Source organism: Propithecus coquereli, unplaced genomic scaffold, assembly GCF_000956105.1.
Source record: "Propithecus coquereli isolate 6110/MARCELLA unplaced genomic scaffold, Pcoq_1.0 Scaffold2, whole genome shotgun sequence".
Classification (NCBI taxonomy): domain Eukaryota; kingdom Metazoa; phylum Chordata; class Mammalia; order Primates; family Indriidae; genus Propithecus; species Propithecus coquereli.
This window is the reverse complement of record NW_012144966.1, coordinates 15,353,506-15,368,842: the sequence shown is the minus strand read 5'-3', so window position 1 is coordinate 15,368,842 and position 15,337 is coordinate 15,353,506. Positions and strand designations below refer to the sequence as shown.

The 15,337-nt window shown below is 36.3% G+C and overlaps 1 protein-coding gene across 1 annotated transcript in view; it reads right to left on the bottom strand.

The window, feature by feature from the left end:
- Nucleotides 1-15,337, bottom strand: part of MMP16 (matrix metallopeptidase 16 (membrane-inserted)) — a 325,438-nt gene that overhangs the window by 25,934 nt on the left and 284,167 nt on the right. Inside the window, exon 7 of the mRNA XM_012643647.1 lies at nucleotides 9,137-9,275. Within this exon, the coding sequence (XP_012499101.1) occupies nucleotides 9,137-9,275 (139 nt within the window). The remainder of the gene's footprint in view (nucleotides 1-9,136; nucleotides 9,276-15,337) is intronic.

Genomic DNA, 15,337 nt, shown 5'->3' with positions numbered 1-15,337 from the left:
CATCAGTTGGCTCAACGCTTTGCTCTTCTTCAGCAGCCTCTAGTCAAAGTCTGAGCCCAGCAAAGTACTAGAGCCTGGTCATTTCTGCTCTGTGTGATTCTGTAACAGGCAGTCTTGACTCCAGAGTTTGACATTGGGTTCACCAAGCTCCTGTCATCTGCGGCACAGTCCTAGGCTCTCCGGCTAGTCCTGCCTTCACCCCCTTAATCTCTCACGCTTTGACCTCTCTCCTTGACAAACCTCTTGACTCCCTGAGACTTTGTCTCAGTGTCTGCTTTCTGGGGAACTCAAAATGTCACAGCAAATAAAAGGATATGATAAAAGTTTCTGAAGATGAGGAAAACTTTTAGACACACAAGTAATATCGATGAGAAAATACTGCAGTTTGAAATATAAATAAAAAATAGCCATAATAAAAATATACCATAGACTTTTTGAATCCTTGTAATAAGCTGAGATATATTATCAATGGAGAGTGTCAACTATTAAATATTTGGGTCTTTGGTTTAGATGATCATTTCAATATATAATAAAAACATTCATATTAAAGTTCTCTGAATATTTATAATTCAAAAAAAATAGCACTATTCACATGGTCTAAATCTATTTTCATGTGTACCAAGGCCACTGAAAGTCAATTCCTTAATCTAGTATAACTTTTTAGATATCAATTTTCCATTACATCCTATAAAGAAATAAGCAATTATTGCACTTGCCTATTTATAGTGAAATATCTCTTTTAGGTTATCTATTTATTGTACTATGTAAGAAGCAATGTAATTCTACCTCAAGTGAACTTCATTAACACTTCCTAAACCTTTCAAGAAAAATGATTTGTAAGTAGCATAAAGAAATTGGTTTGTGAGTACTCATTTGAAATAATGATTCAAGTTATATATAAAGCATTTTCCAGGGCTACATATTTTAGACAGCTCCTCTCCTTTGATACATACCTTTTGTATGCCTTTCTTAGTCCTAATCTTTATTATGCTCTTCTTTTCTGCCTCATATATTTTAGTTTCCATTCTATAAGTGATTTTTGCCTCTTGAAATGAAATTGTCAAACAGGGTGATAAGTACTACTTAAAGTTCCTAAGTGATAGCAACAATAGGAGTTTTGAGACAACTCTTTTCAAATACTTGGTTTTGACTGTTACTGATTTTGACAAGCCTAGCAGCTTCATTTTAAAAATTATTTCCAATTATTGAAGGAGAATGCGCCAGCTCAATTTTCAACATAACTTTTTTGATATTATTATCTCATAACCATTCAGTCTTAATGTGACTAATAAATGGAGAATGTAAACATTTGGCTTGATTATGCTTATAAAATGTTACTCTATTATATTGAATATTCCTGAGTGAGAGAAAGACAGCAGACTATCACAGAGTGTGTAGTACATTCAGTTGCTGGAGAAAAACATATTACTTCCTTGAAGTGTGATACATTTTCTATTTCTGAGTCTCTCTAAATATGACTTAATTAGTTTCTAATTCTACTATTGTTAATAATACTAGAACTTTAACTTAGAGGGGAAGTTGCTGGGGAATGAGGCATCTGTGCTATGAGGGGACACTCCACTTGATAATCAGTGTGATTAGTTAAGGAACTAAAACTAGGATACTATTTATTTTGACTCTCACAATTAACATGCTTTGGAATAATGAAGGGATTCGATTCTACTACCCTTGGTCACCAGCATATTTAACTTATGAAATATTTGCATAAACTATTCCAACGTAAATTGATGTGCTTATTAAGCTTATTGTAAAAAAACAAAACAAAACAGAAAAAAACACTAAACAGGCTGGGCAGGGCAGCTCACACCTGTAATCCCAGCCCTTTGGGAGGCTGAAGCAGGAGGACTGCTTGAGACCAGGAGTTTGAGACCCACCTGAGCAACATGGTGAGACTCTGTCTCTACAAAAAATAGAAAAAGTAGCCAGGCATGGTGGCATGGGACTGTAGTCCCAGCTACTTGGGAGGCTGAGGGAGGACGATCACTTGAGCCCAGGAGTTTGAGGCTGCAGTGAGCTATGATGATGCCACTGCACTCTAGCTTGCGCAACAGAGTGGAACTCTGTCTCAAAACAAAACAAAATAAAAACAAACCAAAAAACCAAACAGTTTTATTGTGGCATAATTGACATTCAATAAACAGCACACATTTAATGTGCATAATTTACTAAGTTTTGACATATGTTTATACCTATCAAAGATAATGAACAGTTCATCATCCTGAGAAGTTTCTCATGCTCCTCTGTACACCTTCCTGTCCAACTTAACCTGTCCCCAAGCAACCACTGAGTCACTTTCTATCACCATAGATCAGTTTGCATTTTCTGGAATTTTATATGAATGCTACAATACAGTATATATTCTTGTTTTATATTAATTCTTTCACTCAGCAAAATTATTTTAAGCCTCATCCATATTGTAATGTGAATCAGTAGTTCATTCCTTTTTATTGTTGAGTAGTATTCCACTATATGACTATACCACAGTTTATTTATCCATTCACCTGCTAAGGATATCTGAATTGTTTCTAGTTTTGGGTGATTACAAATACAGCTGTTTTGAATATTCATGCAGAAGTCTTAGATTAGACAAGTTTTCATTTTTTTTGGAAAATACTTGAAAATACTTAGGAGTATAATGGCTGAATCATGCAGTAGCTGTATATTTAACTTTTGAAGAAACTGCCAAACTGTTTTTTAGAAAGAGTGTACAGTTTTATATTTCTATCTGCAGTGTATGAGAGTTACAGTTCCTTCACAATCCTGTCAACACTTGGTATAGTCAGCCTTTAATTTTAGAATTGTATCTCTTTGTGGTTTTATGTTACATTTCCCTCATGACTAATAATGTTAAGCATCTTTTCATATGCTTATTTGCAATCCATATATCATCCTTGGTCAAGTTTTTGTTCAAACCTTTTGCTCATTTTTATTGAGTTGCTTGATGGCTTTTTATTGAGTTTTGAGTGATATTTATATATTATGAATACAAACACTTCATCATATATTTGGTTTGCAAATAATATATCCTAGTTTGTGCCTTGTCTTTTTATTCTCTTAAAAGTGGCTTTGAAGGGTAGAAATTTTTTAATTTTGAGGAAGTCCAATTTATCGATTTTTCTTTCATGGCTTGTGATTTTGGCATCACATCTGAGAAAGTTTGCATAGACCAAAGCCACAAACATTTGTTTCCTATTTTTTTCCTAGAACTTTTATAGTTTTAGTTCTTACATTTAGGTTAGGACCATTTTAAGTTAATTTTTATGTATGGTGCAGGGGGTGGATTGGAATTTAATTTTTTGCATATGGACAGCCAATGGTTCTGGCTTTTGCCTTTTTTTCACTGAATTTCCTTTGTACCTTTGTCAAAAATTACTTGTCCTTTTATGTTTTGAGTCTATTTCTGGACTCTTCTGTCCCAATGACCTATTTTTTTTCTATCTTTATGTCAATGCCACACTGTCTTGATTATTGTAGCTTTAGGTAAGACTCGAAATCAGGTAGAGTTTTTTAAGTGGTTTTATCTATTCTAGGTCTTTTATATTTGCATATGCATTTTGAATCAGCTTGGTCATTACTACAAAAAAGCCTGCAAGAATTTTGATTGGGATTCCACTGAATTAATAGATAAATCTGGTGAGATATGGCACTGTAATAATACTGAGTCCTCTGACCCACGAATAAGGCATACTCGTCTAGTTATTTAAGTCTTTTTTACTTTCATTTAGCAAAGTTTTGTACTTTTCAAGGTACAAATCATACACATTTTTTTTTTGTGGATTAATCCCTCAGTTTTTGATGTTTTTGGATGCTATTGGAAATGGTTTTTAATTTTAAAATTTCAATTCCTCATTGTTCCTTGCTAGGATGAGATAAGAGACATTTCTCCACAGGTTTCTTGCTTTTCAGTGTGTCTTGTGAGTTGAGGCACTGATTGCCTTTGTTCTGGAATCCATTTCCACAGATATTTATATAGCAAACAATTTTTGATTATAGATACTGTATCTCCCTCCACAGCAAAGGAAAGGTTTGTTCACTGTCCAGTATAATAAAGAAAATGTTTCCCTTCAGGGAAAAATTTAGGCAGCGTTACTCCTCATTGTAGAAAATTTAGGTTAAGTTTGCAGTTCCTTTCCTAAAATGAAACCGGTTACATTTAAGGTGTCATCTGGCCCTCTTTGCATCAAATTTTGAGAATTGGGGTTCAGGGAACAAGTACAGTGGCTGGCTATATGCTGGCTACAGCTTTTGTTTCTGTCCTTTTCTATGACCCAGAAGTCTTATGTCTTCTGCCAGCAACCATGAACATGAGGCAGACTAAGTTGTTAGCTTACAAATAGGGTAAAATCTCAGCCCTTTCCCAGTTCTTGAAAATATATAAAAATACAACTAATTTTTTATAATGACCTTTCACCCTGCAATGTAAACTCACTTATCAGTTCTGGGAGCTTTTATTAGTCTGTTCCTACACAGACAATCATGTTGTCTGTGAATACAGTTTTATTTCTTTGCTTCCAATCTGGATGCTTTTTATTTATATCCTACATAAAACATCCATTAAAATGTTGAACAGACTTGATAAGTGTGGACATCCTTGTTTTTTTCCTGATCTTATGGGGGATGCCAGATATGTGAATTTTACCTTGTCGGGTCAGTATTTTTAGATCCTTATAAATGTTCTTGAGCTTTGTTCTAGGACTGTTACTTGGAAACAATTTGATTGCTTCTGGTCTTACTTTGAAGATTTGTTAGGCAAAACTTGAAAAGTACTCATTCTAGAATAATTACTTCCCACTGGTGAGGCAAGACCCTCTTCAGTGCTCTATGCAGGAGCACCAAGAACAGGTGGCTGGGGAGAGCATGTACTGTTAGCCCTCTGTGAGTACAAGGCACTCTGCCTCTTATTATTGTTGAATAATTGTTTCTCTAGATTGGAGGAGTTTTTTTATACACATGAGCTGATCAATACTGTCTCTGATCCTCACAGGGTCCATCTGCTAATCTCTGGGTGGGCCCTCACTGTGTGCGGCTCTCTCCTCTGCGATACTCTGTCCCGTGCACTGCAGCCACCTTGTTTTCCCTGGACCTCAGCTCTGTCTCTGCAACTAAGAGTCTTCTAAGCTTTGTCTGGATTCCCCTACCTTGTGCCACTGCCTGGAACCTCTGTTGAGCTAGGAAGCTGGAGCAATTTCAGGGCTTACTTCTTTTTGTTTCCTGACTTTCAGAGTTCACTGTCCTTTGTTTCTTGATGCCCCAGTGTCTTGAAAAATCACTCTTTTATATATTTTGACTATTTTTTTATTTCAGAAGGAAAGATAAATCTTATCTTTATTATTATATCTTGATGAAAGCAGAAGTCACCTTTACTATATTCTGATATACTGTACTTTAAAATACCAAAAAGCAAAACTTTTGTGTTAAGAATACAGAATTGGTCACATATATACAGGACAAGTTGTTTATGTGTTTATAATCGATGCAGTGACAACTCCCACTTAATGATTTTGTGTGCATTACATGTGTGCATAAACGATGTATATGCACACATATAATTTTGCCCAAAATTCAAACAAGTATATTAATTACACCAAAATGTGAATTATTCACTATATCTAGTGGCTTTACATTCTTCTTAAAATTTATGAAAGTTCAAATAGATATGTTATGCTTATTTTTATATTACTAAGAAAGAACACAATTATGCTTTATAACTAAATACTCATTTATACATACAGTTGAATCCACATCTTCAAATTCTTATGCAAAATGACAGCAAGGTTACTATCAAAATTGGCAATATGATCACAGAACTCTTATGTTCTTATAACTAATGTACTATATATATTGTCTTTTTACTCAACAATCGTAAAGATAAAATAATTTCAAGGTATACACTTTCATTTTATATAAGTAGTTTGAACCTCAATAGGGGGAATAAAAGACAAGGCTAGTCAAGCATATTTGTAAATTAGAGATTAGAAGAAGAGAAAAACAAAGGATGCTCTCTAAGGAAGAAGGGGAAAGACAAAGAGAAAGAAAAGAAAAGCAAAGGGGCTAAAGAAAAGAGCCAATATAAGAAAAGTGATGTGTAAATCCACTAGCAATGGTCCAAGAGGGCTGGATTAGGCTGAGACTGACTTGTACAGCAGGGCTGCGATTCCAAATGAGGGGCTGAGTTTTCTTTTAGTTGATTCAATATAGCTTTGTTGAGTGTTTACTGTATTCCAGGTTTTCTTTAAGACAACAAACTGTGATCATGGCCTGTTTTTGTACAGCCCATAATCTAAGAATCATTTTTACATTTTCAAACGTTTAAATCCAAAACAAAACAAAACAAAAAAACAAAATTGAGAACATATGGGCTGCAAAGCCTAAACGATTTATTATTTTGTCATTACAGAAACAGTTTGTCAAACCCTGGTTTAAGATATTATGGATGAAACAGTATAAAATTCTAAAAAAAAGAATAACTTGTCTTATGGAGCTGATATTCTAGTGGGGGGTAGAGATAAACAATAAATGTGCAAAAAATATATATTTTGTCAGATGTATGCAGATAATTCAAACAGGGAAGGAGATTTGCTAGCAAAGGAGCATAGGTTGCCTCGTGGCTCACAGAGCTAAATGGGAGTGATAGCTTGGGAAGAGGAAAATAATGTGCTTATCTTGACTTTTTGACATGAAAAAGGCCATAAAGAGATGGTGTTAAGCAGAGACAGCGATTCTGATGGTGACTGTTCTGGTGAGGGTAGGGAAGAGGGTGGTTTCTCATCAGAAGGCCGGGGTGCTGGGGCTCTTACTTCTCTCCTGCCAGTGGCGAGGTGGAGAGTAGGGGGAAAGGTGGCCTTATTGTGAACACCCAGAGCTCTGGCTCTCTCTGCGTAAGCAATGCTTTCTCGAGCAGGAGAGCTGCATGTCCTAGCTGGGCTTTGAGAGCGTTTATCTGAAGATGGTGGTGAGAGTAAACCAGAAGAAGGAGCCACCAGAGCAGGGTCCTTGGAGTGACAAAAATTTCTAAAAGTAGAAATTTCCTGCTGTTGACAATATATCAGAGGGGATCACTGACACGCACAACATTCTAGAAGGTAGGTCTGGGACAAGAGACAAAGTTATTGCTGCTATTAGCACCATAGCATAAGAAAGATCACACTGAGTCAAATCAGCATTCGATGAGACTTCATCTATTAAAATGTTTCTTGAGCACATACTATGCATCTAGCACTGTTTTAGAAACTGAAAATACAGGGATGTGCAAGAAAATATTAGAGAGATCCGTCTCTCATGAAATTTACATTCGAATGCTGTAGGTGATGTCAAATTTTTACAAGAGCTGTGTGCCAGCTGGAAGGTACTACTTAAATAGGGTGGGCAGGTAGTAGACTCTGAGGACATGCCTTTTATGCGAGGGGTTGAAAGATGAAAAGGAACTAGCCATTCCACAAGTGGGGGAGGAGAGGCAAAGTGAGTAAAAGTGAGAAGGCCCCGAGGCAGTAAAGAGCTGTCAGAACACTGATTTGTGACGGTGGCAGTTTCTCCTCAGGCAGTTTTGTCATAGGGCACTATTGATCCTGGGATGTGACAGGGCCTCTTGGGACAACCGTCAAGCCAAAGACTACAGAGGGGTTTATCCTTCCCTTCTTGCTGTCGCTACTGCTCATGGGACCAAAGAAGAGTGCAGGCAAGGAGAATTTGCCTCCGGCTCTCCTGCCCTGAAGATTCACAGCCTTCAGGTGGTATCCTTGCTTTGTCTACGGGGTTCACTGCGTGCCCACAGCACTTGTACTATTACAGATAGAAGGAGGGCAATAATACTAATACTAATCATACTGTCAGTGGCAATAGCTGGCATTTATCGAGGGGTTACATATGCCAAGCACTTCGCATGTAGTAATTAATTTAGTCCTCAAAATAATCCTGAGATGGGGAATAACACAAACCCCATTTTTCAGGTGGGGAAACTGAGGCAAAGAGAATTGAGTAACTTGCCCAGTTCACTCAGCTAGTAGGTGTTCAAAAGTGGCAATATGATCACAAACTCTCATATTCTTATAATTAATATACTATATTGTCTTTTTACTCAACAATCGTAAAGATGAAATAAGTTCCAGGTGTACACTTTCATTTTATAGAAGTAGTTTGAACCTCATTTAAAGTATTATAAGTGTTTCCCAAATCTCATCATTACTCTTATCATTGCTATGAATTCTTCTAGTTCGATCTTGAGAATAATTGCTTTTTTCTGGGTTAAGATGCCTTGTTTCCTGCCCGCAACCTGTTCCTATTTATTTCTAGTCCTTTAAGCTCTTGAGTAGTACGTTCTAACGTATTATTTGTAAACTCTAGGTCTCCTCTGCTTCAACTCAAATACGTGCCCTTCGCTATTCGCTCAGTTCTCCAACTCAACCTATTGTCCCTGTGTTTCCCCCCACAGATTTAAGATTTGTTGTTTTGAATATTAGCAAGTTTTGAGAATGAAATAACAGGCACTTTGACTAAGTTCACTTTACCAAGTAATCTCACTTTTGCATACCAGGCTGTTAGTAATAACTTGTGCAATTAAAATTTGTCACTCAGACAAATAAGGAACAATAAATCTCATGATACTGATACTTTGGTGCATTTTTCTACTCATAAGTTTTGCTTGCCTTTATGAATTATTTCTTAGTTTATTGGAAACTATTTCCATAAGCTAAGTCAAGTCAAGTTTCAGAGATTGTATATGAAAATAAAAAGTGCAAGAGATTTCATTACATAAAAATAGCCAGCAACTCCAAATACTCTCAAACGAACAGGCAAACAAACTCTTAGTCAATGGAAAACAAGCTATTTATATCTTTTATTTTTGGGTGCTTTTAAGCCAAATCTAAAAGTTCTAAGAGAACATAATGTCTCTTAAATTTGATTTGAAAATACTGTATGAGAAAGCATAAATAAAAATATAAAAATTATCTTTATTTTATGTCATTTAAATTTCTATTCAACATATAATTTATTACATAAAATTCATTAGCTACCTAACCTCACTTAATATTTTCCTATTCACCTCTGTGTGTGCTACAAGGCCCTGGACTAAAATGATCAAAATACAACATAGCCAGACAATGGAAAACATGCTTACCTTTAAAGAAGACAAAATTCCCATCACTGTTTTCATAAACTGCATCGATACTAGGAGGCAAGCCCCGCCAGAAGTAAGTAATTTGCATGGGGTAGCCATCCATCACCCTGTTGTTTCTCACTCGCCAAAACCACTGGTCCTGCAAAACAAGCAAAAGCATCTCTCAACAAACATGTAGGCCTCCGCAGCATTTCACAGTGCAAGGGCTGGATGCTGTTAAAGCCAAGCCAGTCTTGTTATCATTGTCTTACATCAAACCAGTCAGAGAAAGCTAAACAATGTTGCTGCGATGATTACAAACGTTTTTGGAGTTCCCCAATTTCTAAGCTATAGAGTGTGATTAAAAACATAATGTCAACGTACTTAATCTTGTCATTTTAATGTTATCTTCAGGGCTTTCTAGATAGAGGTAGCACAGACAAGCCCTGCTCCATTTGTGTATGTAAGTCAGCTTCCTGAATATGAGAGTGCTATGGCCACGCATGCGTCCTAGCACTTCTAGACATGGGCAAGATCTCCACATCTACAATGCTGAAGATGAAATAGGGAGGCCATGCCCCCAGTATGCCCACATTACACTTACTGTCCTGTGTAATTATTAGTAGAACACTCTTTAACCATCAAATGCATCTTGGTTTGGTTGATAAATGATACAGTCATCCTAAATGAACAAACTTATCCTGAAAATAAAATCACTACAGTGGATTCCAGGCCGAATTGCCTTTCTTATCTGCTCTTGTAACACCTTGTACTTTACATAATCATAGCACAGGTCACTTTACATTGAAAGTGTCTATTTATTCTTACTTCTAGTGAATAACACATAGCTTGGCCCATAGTAGGTGTTTATAAAGTTATTGAATTAATAATTAACCTACACACAATATGTTTTACCATAAATACTAATGGCAAAAATACAAAAATGAAAACAAAAAACATCGAAAAAGGCATATCTGATGACACTATGACATTTTCTGTTGAAAATTTCATAATAAATTATACTATTCAAAGTGCTTTAGTATTAAAAAAACTAGGCATATTTTAAAAATTGGTTTCCAATACAATTAAAATTTTATTTGAAATTTCTGTACATGCAAACAGTATGTCACTTGGAAGTTAAATATTTCTACTCTTTAGACAAGTATGTACCACAAAAATGTCAGTTTTAATTCTTCTCTGCTTTCTTTCTTGCTCTCTTCCTCCAAATCTGATATTAATAACTGGGCTTTCTCGTGCTTCCTCAGGCTTTTGGCTGAGAATAAGTTAGGCTGACTGATTTCCTAAGATTTATCAGTTATTCATATATTCATACACATAAACACACACACACACAATATCTACTGAGGATTCTTGGATATGATAAAAATGAACCTTTTCCCAAACTATAATAAATCAAGCCAAATATTAAAGTTTTCTTAGGGGCTTTTGAATGGTTGCCCTTTGTTCTAATTATCATGGATTGTCTTCTCTACCAACTTCTGCTGTTTATAAATAAAAAGAGTAGCTTAATTAATGGCTCTGAGTTCATACCTATTCTTGCTCTGTCACCTAACAACTGTGTCACCTTAGTCAAGATACTAGTCACTGAGTTATTACAAACTAATACCTAATTCACAGCATGATTACTATATTAAAATATAAAGAACTTTCTGAGGACCTGGCACATATTAGCGTCCAAACTTTTGGTTGTTATTTTTGTAAAAATTATATCAAAACTGGTTATCAGCACTCTGGGAGGCCGAGGCGGGCGGATTGTTTGAGCTCAGGAGTTTGAAACCAGCCTGAGCAAGAGCGAGACTCCGTCTCTACCAAAAATAGAAAGAAATTAATTGGACAGCTAAAAATATATAGAAAAAATTAGCCGGGCATGGTGGCGCATGCCTGTAGTCCCAGCTACTCGGGAGGCTGAGGCAGGAGGATTGCTTGAGCCCAGGAGTTTGAGGTTGCTGTGAGCTAGGCTGATGCCACGGCACTCTAGCCCGGGCAACAGAGTGACACTCTGTCTCAAAAAAAAAAAAAAAAACTGGTTATCATATTTTCCTGTTTATACTTCTAGTTTACAATTTTGTCTCTTGTCTATTGCTTCCTCTTCAAATTTCATGTATATTGTGACTCTAGCCATGCATCTCTTTCTCAGCAAGATCTTATGTTATTAACCTTTTTTGATAATTTTCATGGTACCAGCTAGCCTGAATTAATAACTGTTTTGATCTGTATGCAGCAGATAAATTAAACTGATTTTAAAATACAAAGTTATTTCATGTAAGGATGGATCCAGGGAAATATATATGGACATGAAGATCAGAGAGGTGTATTGCTAATAGCATATAAGCAAGTGAGATTCTAATCATTCAAAAAACCCAGCATTTTTGTCTAGCTATAATGGGGGCTTTTAACTGGGTGTTAAAACCATGCCAAACCTCTAAATAAAATGTTCGTAAAATATTGTAACGTATACACCAAAATAATAAGTAAAAATCGCTAAACACCTACTGGATTCTGATAAAGAAATAAGTGAACATGATTACATATGGAACAATGAAACAGAAAGCTCTGTAAACTGAAGAATAGGAAAAAATCAGGTGAAAAATCCTGGACTATATTCCAATTTTTCTAAGAGAAGCACTTTGCAACTTCGCATTGCTATAATCTCACCACATATTGAGATAGGGCCAATGGGTCTTTGAGACAGATACATGCTGCAATCTGAAGATAGCAGTACAACCTCAACTTGCCACTAGTAAGGGAAGACATGAAAGTTCTGCCTCAAGATAAGCATAGTCAATTTGCAAAAACTCAGAAGGTAATGCAAAATCATGGACAAATTGGACAATTTCTTGTTGACAGTAGCCTTGGCAGAGAATCATGGAAATTATAGATATTCAGGTTGTGCCTCTGTTGAACTTATCCACAATTTCTCAGTTTAGCAGAAAGCAATGGTACAAATAATTTAGAAAGCATTCTATCACAGAGGATGTAAACTCATAATGCAGTCACTATAGATTGCCATTTCAGAAATGGGGCTTGTGAATAATTCATAGAGAAAGGACATTCAGAATGATGTTTAAGTCTCTGCAGATTTTTCTTAAAAGTGAGACCTTCTCTGATCACCCCCTCCAAAATTGAAGCTCCTTACTCCACCCATATGAGTCTGCTTGCTCTCATAGCCTCTCTTTCCTGATATATTTTTTTCATTGCATTTACCATTGTTTTACATAATACTTGTTTTACTAATTTTTTGTTCATTCCTTCTCCACTGGAATATAAACTCCACAATGGCAAGAATGTCTGTCTTTTGTTCACATATGGTTCTTGATTTCCAGAAAAGTGTCTTGTACATAGTAAACACTCAACAAATATTTCTTTAAAGAAAACAAAATTTAAGCACAAAAGAGCAAAGTAAAAGTAAATGATCCTTTTAGAAGCTAAAGCTTTAAAATTAAATCGCAAGAGTTTTCTTTTTTTTTTCCTCTGTGGCCAAGATGTTTCCCTACATAAAAAAATATAAAAGCTGCACAGGGGTTACAAGAATATAAAAATTCTATTTGAATAGGCAGATGATTAGCACATATTCTGTTTTCTAGAAGAGCATGATATTTAAAGGTCTTTGAACCACAGAGGAAAAACACATTTGTTTTTACCTCTCTAAACAATGTAGGTTTTGTTTTGGCTTTAGATAAGAAGAAAAAGAAAGATGAATAACCTCTACTGAGCTCTAAATATGCTGTCTGAATATTGCCTTTAGGCTCTTTTTTTTTTCTACAGCCCTTATAAAAGTAGGTGAAAGGAAAAAGACTATACTAATAATAATCATAACTAGCACATCTGCAAAGTTAACTTATAAAACAAATAGTCCCTAAGAATTACCAAATTAGAATTCTTACTTAAATACCAATATTTCACTTAAGATAGATGCACATTTATGGTCTTACATATAGATTTATCTTTCCATGTAGCATGGAACCCAGATGGAACATTCGTTCACAAAGATAAGTCCACGTGATGTATACCATGAAGCAGTAATATACAGAAGAAATTCAGTTTGCTTTTATTCTATTTTCTTTAAAATTCTGGCTTATAACAGACATACTGTTTACTGAGAACTATACAGGAAAGGTCTGCTGTCTGAATATGAAATGATATTATTGATTTACTACCAATAGAGGTTGCTAATTTCAGGACTCTTAAAAAACTAATTAGTAGAACTGATCTACTTTCACTGCTTTTCTGAAATACAAATTCATTTGTTTAACCAACAATTTGATGTAAATCTTACAAATGTCTCCCGTGCTCAAACTGAACATTTCTAGAAGTCACCAGTTGTTCCTCAAGCCCTCCCCTGACCAATCACCTTGACCTTCCTCTAGTCTTCCCCATTTCTGAAATAGCACCTCAAGTCTATTTCTTGCCATCCTCACTCTCACTGTCTTAGTCTAAGCACTCACTGACATGACTGCAATGCCAACGCAAAGCCTCTGATTTTCCTCCTACTGCATCCAGCATCAAAGTCAAACCCGGGCCCCCAGCTCCTACAGGTCTCTGAGCAGTTTCTCTGGTGCTCACGGTGTTCTAGTTACAGAGGCTTCCTTTCAGCTGCTGGACAGAGCAAAGGGCTCTTCTTCCTCACGACACCTCACAGGCAGGTGGTTTACTGTACAGTAGGACCCTCTTATCTGTGGTTTTGTTACCACAGTTTCAATTACTTGTGGTCAGCCATGATTGAAAAACAAGTGAGTACAATATAGTAAGATATTTTAAGAGTGAGAGTGAGAGAGAGTGAGAGAGAGCACATTCATAAAACTTTTATTACAGCACATTGTTATAATTGTTCTATTTTATTATTGCTCATCTTTTAGGGTGCCTAATTTATAAATTAAACTTTATCATATGTACGTATGTATAGGAAAAAACATAGTGTATCCAGGGTTTAGTAATATCTGCAGTTTCAGGCATCCACTGGGGGTTTTGGAACGTATCCCCCACAGATGGGGGACTGCCGTACTTTGAATATTCTTCTCCTTTCCCACAATCTGAACCACAGATCATCCATTAGTTCTCGGCTGAAATATTATTTCCATAAAAAGGCCTTATCTGCTCCCTGACTGAAATTAGGTTACACTGTGCTATGGTCTAAATGTTTGTGTCTTCCCCAAATTCATATGTTGAAATCTTAACCCCCCAAGTGATGGTATTTGTAGGGCCTTTGGGAGGTGATTAGGTTGTGAAGGCTGAGCCCACATAAACAGGATTAGTGCTCTTTGGAAGGGGGTCCCAGAGAGCTGCCTCACTCCTTCCACTGTGTGAGGACACAGCTAGAAAGTGCCATCTATGAGGAAGTGGCCCTCATCAGACACAGAATCAGTCAATGCCTCGACTTGGACTTCCCAAGTAGTTTATGAACCACCTGGTTTAGGGTATTTTGCTATACTCTCCCAGATGAACTAAGACATCCTGTTATAGTATTTTATAACTAGTCTGCACTGACATCATAGCATGTATACAATGTTACCATATTATTGTATTTGTGACTTAAACTGTTTAATATGAATATCAAACCTATTTATTAAGGTGGCATTCTAATCAAGGGAACTTACTAGCTGTGGAAAAAAGTTAGAAAAGCAATTTATGTCTATAAATACAGATCTGCTCACAAGCAATTATGTATTGTTTTTGAGGGCTTCTGATGTGGTATGGAAAGTGTTTGGGGAATTTGGTATTGAAAATGAAACTGGTTCCTAAGAAGAAAAATCAGATATGTAACAATACCAAAAGAAAGACAAATCGTGACAGCTATACACATAATAAGGGGGAGGGTAATTTATATGAATGCTTAAAAGGCAGAGAAAGAAATGGTGGCCTTCTACTCTGGAGTAGGCCTGCATTTGTTAACCTCTTTTTATGCAGAATGAGATGCCTGAGGCACCCAGGTAGATGTGCTCTACCCGGGGTCCACTGCTGGTTTCCAGACTCATCAGGTGGTCTCAGAGGTGACTGGTGTTTGGGAGGTAGTCCTTCCTGGGTGACTACGTATACCCAGCAGGAAGTAGGAGCCAGCACTGAGTACTTAGCCTAAGACAGATGTCTAAATGTTTACCCATTACACTTTTGAAGAGGTGATGAGAATAAGCAGGAAACTTCCACTGGAGTTAGTGAAAAGAAAAGTGTACTTCGGAGCAAATGCTACTGAACAGCTATCATTTT